The sequence below is a fragment of the Onychomys torridus genome, chromosome 8 (assembly GCF_903995425.1).
Source record: "Onychomys torridus chromosome 8, mOncTor1.1, whole genome shotgun sequence".
Classification (NCBI taxonomy): Eukaryota; Metazoa; Chordata; class Mammalia; order Rodentia; family Cricetidae; genus Onychomys; species Onychomys torridus.
Window position 1 is genome coordinate 89,467,999 of NC_050450.1, and position 12,656 is coordinate 89,480,654.

A 12,656-nucleotide genomic window follows, 5' to 3' on the forward strand; every position below is an offset into this window, starting at 1 on the left:
GGTTAAAAGGATGTGTCTCTCCTCCAGAGGACCAGAGTTCAATTCCCAGCACTTATGTCAGGTATTTGGAAGTCTAGATCCAGGCCATAACCCCTGCACATATATGCACACAAGAAAAAAATCAATCTTGGGCTTAAGAGATACCTCAGAGGTTAAGAGAACTGGCTACTCTTTCAGAGGTCCCAGGTTCAATTCCCAGCAACCATAGGGTGGCTCACTACCACCTGTAATGAGATCTGGTGCCCTCTTCTGGCCATCAGGGATACATGCAGGCAGAACAGGGCATACAGAATAAATAATGATTCTTTAAAAATTAAAAAAAATTCTACCAGTTGCTCTTTGTACTTAGCAATCTAAATTCTCTATTCTTTGATAGATGGCCTCTGAGGCCTTCATTTGGTCTTTCCTTTGTGCAAGAAAAGGAAAGCTACAATGGAGTGACGGGATAGAAGCAGTAGCTGTGAACTTTTCTCCACAGTCCTGGTTTTCTCTTTCTTGCTTAAAATCAAAACCAAGCAGGGTGCAGTGGTGTCATGCCGGTAGTCCCAGGAAATGTAGAAGTGGAAGGAGAAGGATGGTTTGCTTTCGAAAGTTCTAGCCCTTCCTGGGCTAGACAGGGAAACCAAAGTCGTCAATATGGTGGTGCAAACCTGTACTTCCAGCACTCTGGAGGTGCAGGCTGCAGCATGAAGAGTTCAAGGTCACCTTGAGCTACATAAGGAGTTCAAAGGCCAGCCAGAGTTCAGAAGACCCCGTCCTCAAGAACTCCAAAACTAGATGGGCATGGGAGAGGAAGCCTTTAACCCCTTCTCCCGGGAGGCAGAAAAAGGTAGATGAGTTCGAGGCCAACCTGCTCTACATATCGAGTTTCAAGCCAGCCGGAGCTACATAATGAGACTCTGTCTCAGAAACTAAGCAAACAAACAAAAAACTAAAACCAAGACAAAGAAACGCACTTTTTTTTTTTTCCCACGTCACCAAAACCAAAACCTGCTGACGCTTCTCCATTCTAGCCGTCCTGAGGGTTTCCCTGTTATGGCTCTTAACCTCAAGACCCTCTTGAAACGCGTCCCCCCTGCCAACAGCATTCATTACTATTGGCATTCCTTTATGTACTTCCCTTCCGTGAAACGTACGTGGATTTCCCTGTCACACTTAACCTTTCCTCTCACTTAACCTTTTAGCCAGCATCCTTATACTGTCTTCAAGACACGATTACAGCCAGGGCACCCCCTCACACATCCCCTGCCTTCTTCCTCGCAGCGGTCCCCGGGAAGCTACCAACTGCGCCCCTGCTACGAGTCCTTTCAGTTTCGCAAGGTCTGGACCCTTTGGTTCCCTTCCGCCCCAGGCATTCTCCTACCAGGTAAACACCCGTCTGGACCTGCAGCTGCTGCTGCCTTTCATATGAGTATTGCTAGGTACTGTTCTGTTCCTCAGGTCTGTCTCACCTTTACTCCGAGCAAAACGTCCGTGCTCCCGAGCCCCGAGGCCCAAATACCGGAGAAGCCGCTCGAAAACCACTGAGTCCTCCCGCGGCACCAGCGGCCGCCGCGCAGCCGCAATTACAAGTTATCTGTAATTCCCGCGCTCTCTGTTGCCAAGGACACCTGCCGCTTGGGCGCCTTAGTGCTAGCCTCTAGGAACACAAGATGCAGACACGTCAGCGGAAGGGAGGAAAAGAAAAAAAAAGTTGACACTCTTTCCGGGGTCGGGATTGGCCGCCTAGTCTTTCCCTGTATGTCGTAACTAGAAAGAGACGGAAGAGAAAGAATTTTGAGTTTCCTAATAGGCAGCCGCTCCTTTGCAGCTACGCTTGCTTATTACGTCACAGTAATTCTGTACAAAGGGTCGGAATCGCTACCCGAGGGCGGAATATGAGCGCAAGGTAGTGCCCAAAGCAGTTGCAGGCCGTGGCAGGCCGTGGCCTCATCCCTCCCTTAGTCTTCCTGCCATGGAAGTCTCCAGTTTAGGTAAATAAAGGCTTGTGTAAAAAGAACTACCAATTCCAGCATGCATTGCGGAACGAAAGGCCTTCTCCACAGCATCTCTTGGAAACTGTAGTCTTAAGAAAAAGGAGCTTCCAACACCGGAAGCAGGCACGATTACTACAGCAACCCAGTTAATACAGCGGAGTCCACCTCGCGGTTATGCAGGCTAGCTGCTATGCAGCGCAGCGTTCTGTTTTCATGTCTTGCTCACCGAGAATAGACTAAAAGAAGCTGCGAGTCCCAGGAAGACTACAATTCCCATCCAGCCCCGGGATTCTGGGGTAACTAGTCCTCCAAGGTCAGTGACCCGAGGGAAAGCAGAGGGCGGCCAATCGGCTTGGGAAAGGGAAATCCACTCCGCTGACATCTGCGCACTAGTTCCGCCCTCGGCCTGGGTGTTTGTTATTGTTGTGCGGTTCAGAGAGCTTCTGTCCCGCCCTTGCCAACGCAGCATTGACCAATCAGTGGAGTGGTGATTTTGAGGGACAAATAGTAAGAACCAATCATCTAATCGGAAGCTCAGAGAAACATGGGACTAGGCCTGGTCTCTGTCCGCCATGTTAGATTCACCCCGCAGGGATAGCAGCCGTGCTGGCAGCGAACGGTCCTTGCAGTGGCCCCGGGCAAGCGCCCCCCGTGGGCGGAAAGCTGGTAAGGAAGCCACTGCTGTTACCTAAGAGTGGGGTCACGTCGATCTTAGAGGGCTCGGGAAGCTCAAGGGGAGAATCTTGGAAAGAGGAGTGACTTTTTCCGTGTTCGGGGACAGCCAGCCCTTTCGGTGACCAGATGAGCCAGCTGCTAGGGTTGTCAGCGACAGTGGGGTGTGGATGCTGCCCGAGGGAGAGCGTTCGTGCCTTTAAAAGGCCGTTTTCTGCTAAGAGAAGGTCGAATTCCCCCAGTACAAAGAGAGGGCCTCGGGGGGTGGTGGCTCTGGCCTGGGGACATGGAATTCCAGGAAACCATTACTGGAAGGCTAGGATTAAGTCTTTGAGAAGAAAGGACGACACACGTCTTCCTCATTCTCACCCTTTCCTCTTTTTGAGACTCTATTGAAAATATCTCGATCTAGTGTTGAGAGAGGCATCCATCGTTTTCCTTTTTTTGTCAAGCACCCGGCTTTAAATCGCCCATTTTAAAGCTTAGGTTCAGATTCCCCGGTCGGCTTTATTAACATCATTTGTCGAGGTTGAAAAAATGCATATGGGGAAAAGCTGACGTTTGTCACATGAATGTGAGTCAGTAAGACGTGCGTTTACAGTGCCACTTAGGAAATCTGCAGGCTTAGGCCCAGCAGGCTGTAAACCAGCAGGTAATAGATGGCGTTAACTGTACCTTTGCTATTTTCACAAGTTCAAGGTGAATGCTCTGACTGACAGAATGGTCACACGTAAGCCAAAGTGAGGTAGGCCCTTTATGAAGACCTGTATGTTGGCCAGCTAAACTCGACTCTCCCACTTCCTGTTTTCCTCCATTGACAGAGCCGCTGGATGAGCACCAAAGTATGGGAAACCAATTCCCACTCGTGTAATTTGAGAACGGGGAAGATTAGTTCCCTTCCAGACAGAACAGTGTGGAAGTGCATATCAGAATTTTTACTTTGGACGAACTCAGTCTCTTCATTTTCCTGATTTAAAAACAAAAAAAAAAAAAACCCTTAACATCCTGGGGGATTGATGGGATTCTACCTAAATTTTAAAGATCCTAAGGAACTGCATTTTAAGTAAATGAATGCTGGATGTCAACAGGATTGGTGCTAGAGACTAGTATTACTTTGGTAGTGAACTTAACTCTAGATGAAGACAAGTCATGGAAAAATTAGATAATTGAGTCTCTAAAATAATCTGTAAATAAGAATACAAGGTTCTGGGTTGGGGATTTAGCCCAGTGGTAGAGCGCTTGCCTAGCAATCGCAAGGTCCTGGGTTCGATCCTCAGCTCAAAAAAAGACAAAACAAAACAACAACAACAAAGAATACACGGTTCTTAAAATAACAGTTATATTCACCGTGCTGCACTCCGGAGGCAAAAGCAGGCAAATCTCTGTGAGTTAGAACCTGGTCTACATACATAGAATTCCAGAGCTAGCCTGGGCTACAGAGTGAGATGTCTCCCTCCCGCCCCCATCAAAAAAAAGTAATAATAAGATAACTTGCAGGGAAGTGGTGGCACATGCTTTTACTTTAATCCCAGCACTCAGGAGGCAGAGGCAGGCGGATCTCTGTGAGTTCAAGGCCAGCCTGATCTACAGAGTGAGTTCCAGTACCGCCAAGGCTACACAGAGAAACCCTGTCTGAAAAAAAACCAAAAAAAACTAACAACAAAGAAACTAAAGAATTATTTCTTACGATAAAGAGTTTTCATATTTGAACACAGTTTCAAAGAATCCTATATAACTTTGTGGTGCTAGAAATTGACCCCACAGCTTGTACATACTTGGACTGCTCCACCTTACTCCCAGTTCCCTGGACCAAATTTTCCTGGATTCCTTGGATAACACTGTTAAGGTCAGCAAAACAGTCTTTGTCTTACAGATTAAACAAGTGAAGCTCAGAGATGAACAGTCTTGCTCACAGTTACATGGCTGGTCCTGTGGTCGAGCTGTACCTGGGACCCAAGTCTTCCCACCCTGTTGGCTCCCTTCCTGTGACACTGGAAACATCTAGGACTTAATCTTGTTGGTTTCTTGTGTGTGGAGCAGAATCTGGCTCTTTCTACATGCAGATTGAAAATGTGCTGAATATTTGAAGAGGACTTTTTTTTGCCAGTGTCTTTGCTACTTGTAGCTTTAAACAACTTAAACTATTTTTTTCCTAAATTCACAGTTCATCAGTAAGCAAAGTCCTTCATTAAAGTCAACTAGATTTTAATAGTAGGTATTTGATTAAGAAATTGCTAACTCCTTAAGCCTGATAATGGTGGGTTTTTTAAAATTTTTCTCATTTTACAAATATTTATGGAAGAAAGGATGACTATTTTGTCAAGAGAGACATTGTCATGGAGCAAGTTTGTAGTTCAGTGGTAAAGTGGCTCCCTAGCATCCAGACCCCTGTGTCATCTGCAGGGACAGACAGACAGACACACACAACACACACACACACACACACACACACACACACACACACACACACATTTACACCAGAAAGGAAGGAATGCTGGATAACAAAATTAACTCCTGTTAGGGAGCTTTTGTGGATATGGCCGAAATTTAAATTCTGTCAGCACACACCCCTCCCCGCCCCCATCTCTTTTAAAGACATGGTGGGAAGACTTGGGTCCCAGGTACAGCTCGACCACAGGACCAGCCATGTAACTGTGAGCAAGACTGTTTATCTCTGAGCTTCACTTGTTTAGTCTGTAAAACAGACTATTTTGCTGACCTTAACAGTGTTATCCAAGGAATCTAGGAAAATTTGGTCCGGGGAACTGGGAGTAAGGTGGAGCAGTCGTTACTTCTGGAGAGCTTTTTCCACAAGTAATTGTGGGCGTTTTGTTGTTGTTTGTGTTTTGGGCTTTTTTTTGGGGGGGAGGGGAGGTTGCTTGCTTCGTTTCTGGAGACAAGTGCTCATTCTGTAGCCCACACTACTCTTGAATGGACTGCCTAAAACTGGAATTTCCTTCTGTCTGCTCCCCAAGTGCAGATGCCTTGTCTCTGTTCTCCGTCTCGTTGGCTCACACTATAGATACTGACCAAGCCCTGGACCATGCAGTGAAAACCTTAGAGTCTTAAAACCTGTTAGGGAGTTCTTGTGGATATGTCCACAATTTAAATTTTTTTCTTTTTCTTTTTGCTTTTCCTAGAACTCAATCTGTGGCCCAGGTTGGCCTTGAACTCACAGAGATTCGCCTGCCCCTGCCTCAAATGCTATGATCAAAGCCATGCGCCACTGCTGCCTGGCCAAAATTTAAATTCTTTCAGCCAACTTTTATCTTTCCTCCCACTCCCCACCTCTTTTAAAGACAGCATTTCCTTGTTTCCTAGGCTGGCCTAGAACTCTTGGATTCCAACTATCAATCTGCTTCAACTTGCTGAGTAACTCACTGGGACTACAGGTGTGTGCCGTTGTGCCTAATGTGGCTTTTATTGTTAACGTGGAAGTTCTGATTGACTTTAATTCTATAGCATAAGTGCAGATCTTTATGGCATAGCTTGAGCATTAGTGTCTGTATTTCTGAGAAAGACAATTTTTTTTTTTTTTTTTTTTTTGGAAGCTGAGGATTGAACCCAGGGCCTTGCGCTTGTTAGGCAAGCGCTCTACCACTGAGCTAAAGCCCCAACCCGAAAGACAAATTCTTATGTAACAGTAAGATTTGGTAGAGTAAGTAATGTCACAGTAGGGACATTGTTTCTCCTGTTCACTATGATCTCCCAAATGTAACTTAGATGTTAAACCTAATGTGTCTCGGTGGGTTTTTAATCCCTTCCTTTTTCTTCCATCCATCCATCTTCTCAGCCCCACCCCACATCATGGAACCACAGGTTACTCTAAATGTGACTTTTAAAAATGAAACTCAAAGCTTTCTGGTTTCGGATCCAGAAAATACAACTTGGGCTGATGTTGAAGCCATGGTGAGTATCGCTTTGTTCTGTTTTTCAGTGGCTTAAACACAGGTGTTCTTTCAAAATGTGCCAATTTTTAGCAGTTTAGTTCATAACTGCCAAGGTTGTTGTCATTACCATTTCTGGACCTCTTGAAAAATTGTTTTTGACAGGGCTTCAGTATTTGTATAGGATGTGTAACCAGGATTAAAAAGAAGAAACAATTAGGTTCCTTTAAACATTTTTAAAATTACATATATACGGGCTGGAGAGATGGCTCAGGTGAAGAGCACTCACTGGCTGCTCCCCAGAGGTCCTGAGTTCAATACCCAGCAACCACATGTTGGCTCACAAGCATCTGTAATGAGATCTGGTGCCCTCTTCTGGCCTGCAGGTATACATGCAGACATTACACTGTATATATAATAAATAAATAAATCTTTTTTAAAATTTACATATACTTATTTTTGAGAGGGAGCAAAAGTCGGGGTAAATTTCAGGAGTTGGCTCTCTCCTACTGTATGGAGTCCCAGGTATCAAGCTCAGGTAAAATTACTTATTAAGTGAAATAGAATTTAGAAACATACTTATTTTAGAAATAGTCTGAGGGATAACTTAGTGTGTCCTCCACCCCAGCCAGGCTGTAGGGGAATGCTGTTTGGCTGGAGAGCAGATCATCACTGCTGTTTTTTAACTGCTGGGATAGGACTGGCGTTTGGCAAAACCTGCCAGTTGCTTTATTGCTGGGTCAAAGGTTGGCTATCTCGGTGTTGGCAGAAAGCAAAGCCAAGCCCCATGGGTGTTTCTGCTCCTCATTTCTCTCATCTTGACTAGCCCTTTGTACCCTGCTGGTTTCCTTGACTTGCCTTGGTCAATGTTTTACTATTTGGCACCTGTGTTTAATGTAACATTTGGTTACAGACATGTCTCGACCTAGTTACCTGTGTGGGTAGCTTAAAAGGAAGGAAATGTTAGTCTAGTCCCCTGCCTTCCCCAGATTTCTCTTTCTGCTAGGCAGACGGTTATGGGGAAAGCAGTGGGACCTTTGAAAATGATCTCAGCACCAGTTACATTTTTCTCCTAGTAGCTGGGTGAGTTGGCAACTTACCTTTTTCTTTTATTGTAGAAAATTAAATTATGAAAAGGTGATACATGCCCATTATAATACACGAAACAATCTTAAGTGTAAGGAGATAATGTCTATCCACACATTCCTACCCTGTATCTGCTCTCCACACCTCCTTTGAATAACCGGAGATAACAGCCCTGAGTACTTCCCCACATTTCCATGTTCCTGTTTGTGCAGGTATCATGCTAGAGTCACAGGAAACACTGTCCTACAGCTTGCATCTCTTGCTCATCAGTATATTGTAGCCATAGTTTTTAATCAATAGACACAGAGTAAAACTCAGTCTTTTTGTTGTTGGTTTTTTGGGTTTTTGTTGTTGTTGTTGTTGTTTTGTTTTGTTTTTCAGACAGGGTTTTTCTGTAGCTTTGGAGCCTATCCTGGAACTCAATCTGTTGACCAGGCTGGCCTCAAACTCACAAAGATCTGCCTGCCTCTGCCTCCCCCAGTGCTGGGATTAAAGGTGTTTGCCACCAACTACCCTGTAAGCTGAGTCTTCTTAGACTGAGTCCACAGTGTTACCAGTGTTGTTGAACACTATGGATGTAACCATTACTTACTGATTTCCCCGTGAGGGTTTTCTTTCTTTGCAAATATAAAATAGACAGGACTTCAAAAAAAAGACAGAACCTACATCTCTGAGTATGGATAACTTACATATTGTTCTATAGGGTGGACTGTATCCAAAGATAAAATGTGATTTTGAATTTTTAAAAATTGTTTGTGTATGTGTGTGTGCGTGTGTGTGTGTGTGTATGTGTGTGTGCGTGTGGTGTGTGTGTGTGTGTGTGTGTGTGTGTGTGTGTGTGATGGCTCCTTCCTTCAACCTTTATGTGAGTTCTGGAGAACAAACTCAGGCTGTCAGGCTTGTGTATATTGTATACAACAAGTACTGTACATTTGCCCTGATTTTAAGTTTTTAGATGTTGCCTAGGGAGATGGCCCAGTGTTTAAGAGCACTGGCTGCTCTTCTAGAAGACCCAGTTTGATGTCTAGCATCCAGGTGGCAGCTCACAACTGTCTGTAGCTGCAGTTCTAGAACATGAGATGACCTCTTGGCCTTTGCAGGCACCAGGCATGTACCTGGTGCACAGATACATGAAGGCAAAACACCCATATGCTTAAAATAAAATTAAAAACACATTAATGGGCTGGGTGGCCATAGTGCATGGCTTTGATCCCAGCATTCAGGAGGCAGAGTCAGGCGGATCTCTGTGAGTTCAAGGAAAGCCTGGTCTACAGAGTGAGTTCCAGGACAGGCAGGAAAACTACACAGAAAAACCCTGTCTCGAAAAACAAACAAAAACCACATTAATGGGCTGGGCAGTGATGGGACATGCCTTTAATCCCAGCACTCAGGAGGCAGAGGCAGGTGGATCTCTGTGAGTTCCAGGCCTCCCTGGTCTACAAAGTGAGTTCCATGACAGCCAGGGCTGTTATGCAGATAAACCCTGCCTTGAAAGGGGGAAAAAATAATTTTTTTTTAATGGATAACTGCCAAATATTTCACAGAATGAATAATTATACAGTGCAGAGAAAAATGACTTGATACCTTGAGGGGTTTTTTTGTTTTGAGGTTTTGTTTTGTGTGAGGTGCTGGGGGGGTCAAACATGGGACCTTTTACATGATAGACAAGCACTCTGCCACTGAGTTATGTTCCTTGCCCTGAATGTTTGACAAAAGAAAAAAAATTTACCGTCCTAATCTGTCAGATTGTCTCAGTTTACATTGTTTGTCTAGCAGTAAAGTTGAATGATTTTATATATTTTTTAGGCATTCCTATTTCCTCTTCTATAAATGTTCTGCACATTTTTATCTGTATTAATCTATTTATGATAAATTCTTTTTTTTTTTTTAAGTCCCCCTGTATATCTCTGGCTGTTCTGGAACTGGAACTCACTGTGTAGACCGGTCTAGCTTCAAACCCAGACATCTGCTTGCCTCTGCCTACCAGATGCTGGGAGTAGATACCTAAAGATGTGCCCTATCACACTGGGTGCCCTATGGAGTATTAATCTTACTGTCAGTTTTGATTATCTTTTCTGTGTTTATGATATTACTCCCTTATCTGTCACCACGTGCAGATATTTTCTCTCAGTCTGTTTTCTTTGAGTTTGTAGTTTTGTTTTTTGTTTTTTAAAGACTTATTTATTATATAGTGTTCTGCCTGCATGTTTGCCTGCAGGCCAGAAGAGGGCACCAGATCTCATTCCAGATGGTTGTGAGCCACCATGTGGGTGCTGGGAATTGAACTCAGGGCCTCTGGGAGGGCAGCCGGTGCTCTTAACCTCTGAGCCATCTCCCCAGCCCAAGTTTATAGTTATTTTTTAAAACTATATTAAGATGTTTTGCTGAGAATGTACTTAGACATTCACAGAGCCCTGCACTGGACCCCAGCATCACAAAAAGGATAAAAATAAAGGGTCAGGGAGAGGACTCCATGGGTTGAGCCCTTACCATGCAGGTGTGACACCAGCATTTGGATCCCCAGCACCCATATAAATGCCAAGTGGGTGTTATGGGTTCTCTGCAATCTGCTGCTTAGGAAGCCTACATTGCACATCTTGGAAGCAAATTGGCTAACTAGACTAGCCGAATTGGTGAGCTCTGGGTTCAAGAGATTCTGCTTCATACAAGGTAGGGATGCATGGGCTGATTGATACCTGCAGGCTATCAGAGCTGTGGTCTTGGGAAGGTCTACACCAAACCAGCACCCCCAAGCCAAAAAGAAAAAAAAAATGGGAGGGGAAAAAAAGGATAAAATTAAAATACTCAATTTTATACACTGAGATACACTGATCCTTTTGTTTCATTTGCAGGTAAAAGTTTCATTTGATCTGAATACTATTCAAATAAAATACCTGGATGAGGAAAATGAGGAGGTAAAATAACTGCCCCCTCCCCAAATTATTTAGAATAGGGATCTTTTCAGGAGTGATACAGAGTTTAAAAAGCTCAGAATAGGGGTTGGGGATTTAGCTCAGGGGTAGAGCGCTCACCTAGCAAGTGCAAGGCCCTGGGTTCGATCCTCAGCTTAAAAAAAAGCTCAGAATAAAATGCATTATAATGGCTCAGACCTGTATTTCCAATACTTGGGAGATTGAGGCATGAGGATCTCAGGTAGTTTAAGACCAACCTGGGCTTTAGAACAAAGTACTATCTCAGAGAGTCATAAGGGAAAAAGAGAAAAAGGTAAAGAATAATGTTATTTCATTTGCCTGATTGTTTAAATATATTTGATAATCTCACACTTTATGAAGATTAGAGGCATCTGAGATGGAGCTGAGAAAAGGGAAAACAGCATGGAGAATGAGTATCAGAGAGAGACTCTAAAACTCTAACAAGGCTGTCTTTTAGTTGATGATGTTGATACTAATAGGGACTCTACTCAGTGGTTAATGCACCAGACTAGCATTACTGTGTAGACACCTGGCCTGGGACTTTGACATGAGACTGGCCCTAGTTAACATAAATCCTCAGGTGATAAGACTTAGCATTCACTGTTGCTTTTTTTCTCTTCATAGGTATCCATCAATAGTCAAGGTGAGTTCCTGAGAAAAATCTAGTCAGCTTTATTTAAAATTTACCTGACATGGTAGTATCTATCTGCAAGTCCAGTACTGAGGAGGCTGAGGCAGGAGAATTTCAGATTTAAGGGAAATCTGAGCTACATAGTTCAACAAATTTATTTGCTCATTGAAGTTTTTCTATTTCAACCATGCTTTGCTCTGGCATACATTGTAGAATAGAATTTGGTATGCTGTAAACTGACATTGTACTGTGGGCATTAGTTTCATAGGAGATTTTTCTTTTCTTTTCTTTTTTCTCTATTTGAGGCAGGGTCTCAGGAGGTAGCCCTGGTTGGCATAAAAGTCAGTGTGTAGCCTAGGATGACCTTGAACATAGGATTCTCCTGCCTCTGAGTACTGAGATTAGAGGCTTATTCCTCCACCCCCCACTTTATGCAATACTAGTAATTAAACTCAGGGCTTGGTAGGCAAGCTCTCTACCAGCTCAACTACATCCCCAGCCTCATAAGAGATTTTTATTGTAGGCCTTTTTTTTTTAAATAGAAGATACTACATTTGCATGGATCATAAGGACAGGTCTTATTTAAGATGCTAATCCTCTGAAAATAATATGCATCTAGTTTGTCACATACAATTCATTCTGTTCGTGTTGTATTTGTTCTGACTTGACACATATGTGAATTTTAATGCATAAGCAAACCATGTTGCCATGTTTATCAGATGGTTGGTTATAGTCCGTATCTTGGTCCCTAAAACTTTATTTGAACCAGGTAAGATGTTAGACAGTCTTGACACAATCCAGGAACTCCACGGAATCTTGTGCTTCCCCGAGCATAGTCAGAGGAGCTGGGTGGATGTCTCGCACCTAGAAGGTTACAGCAGTACTGAGGGCTTAGGAGGAAGATGCTTTGTAATAGTTCCTCTTTGCAGTGGGTAAGTGTTGCACTCCCTTTTCCTGGGGAGGTGCAAACAAATGTCCAGCCATCCCAGGTAGGCACCAATAACAGATCAAAGCACCAACTCACAAGTCCAGCTTGGTAAAACCAGGGAGTTTCTCGGATCTTCTTGTAGAGTGGAAGTTAACATACGGGAGTGTGGGTGACCCCCAAACAACCACGTCACTGCCACATCCTACCCCGTCGTGGCTTGGGCTCTCACTCCTCATTGAGTCCCATTTTTAACCATCCTTTCACTTTGTAAATGGGTGGGGGAAGGGAGTTGGAATCCCAGGCAAGGTTCCCCAGACACCTTCATGGAGTGTCAGTGAAGCTCCCTTGCCAGAGTTCTGGCTGCCACTGTATTGCTGTGCTCTGATTGTCTTATCAGTGTGGGGAGGGGGTACTTAGACCGGCAGGAAAAGCACCATACAACAATAAGAGGGGAGTGTGTCTAGCAAAAACAGTGACTGTCCCTATGTAAGGAGTCTAAGAATTTGAGTAGGACTGGGTTTACTTTTTAAAAATAATTCCATA

General features: G+C 44.0%; 2 protein-coding genes across 5 annotated transcripts in view; one reads left to right on the forward strand and one right to left on the reverse strand.

The window, feature by feature from the left end:
* Brca1 (BRCA1 DNA repair associated) overlaps nt 1–1,626 on the reverse strand; it is a 68,217-nt gene extending 66,591 nt beyond the window's left edge. The window contains exon 1 of the mRNA XM_036194496.1: nt 1,452–1,626. The gene's annotated coding sequence lies outside the window, so the exon portion shown is untranslated. The remainder of the gene's footprint in view (nt 1–1,451) is intronic.
* An 886-nt stretch (nt 1,627–2,512) lies between these two features.
* The window catches only part of Nbr1 (NBR1 autophagy cargo receptor), a 31,886-nt gene continuing 21,742 nt past the window's right edge, over nt 2,513–12,656 (forward strand). For all 4 annotated transcript variants that reach the window (XM_036195644.1, XM_036195646.1, XM_036195647.1 and 1 more), the window contains exons 1-5: nt 2,513–2,642; nt 5,970–6,040; nt 6,442–6,557; nt 10,474–10,536; nt 11,179–11,197. In XM_036195644.1, the coding sequence (XP_036051537.1) occupies nt 6,456–6,557; nt 10,474–10,536; nt 11,179–11,197 (184 nt within the window). In that variant the 5' untranslated portion in view covers nt 2,513–2,642; nt 5,970–6,040; nt 6,442–6,455. The remainder of the gene's footprint in view (nt 2,643–5,969; nt 6,041–6,441; nt 6,558–10,473; nt 10,537–11,178; nt 11,198–12,656) is intronic.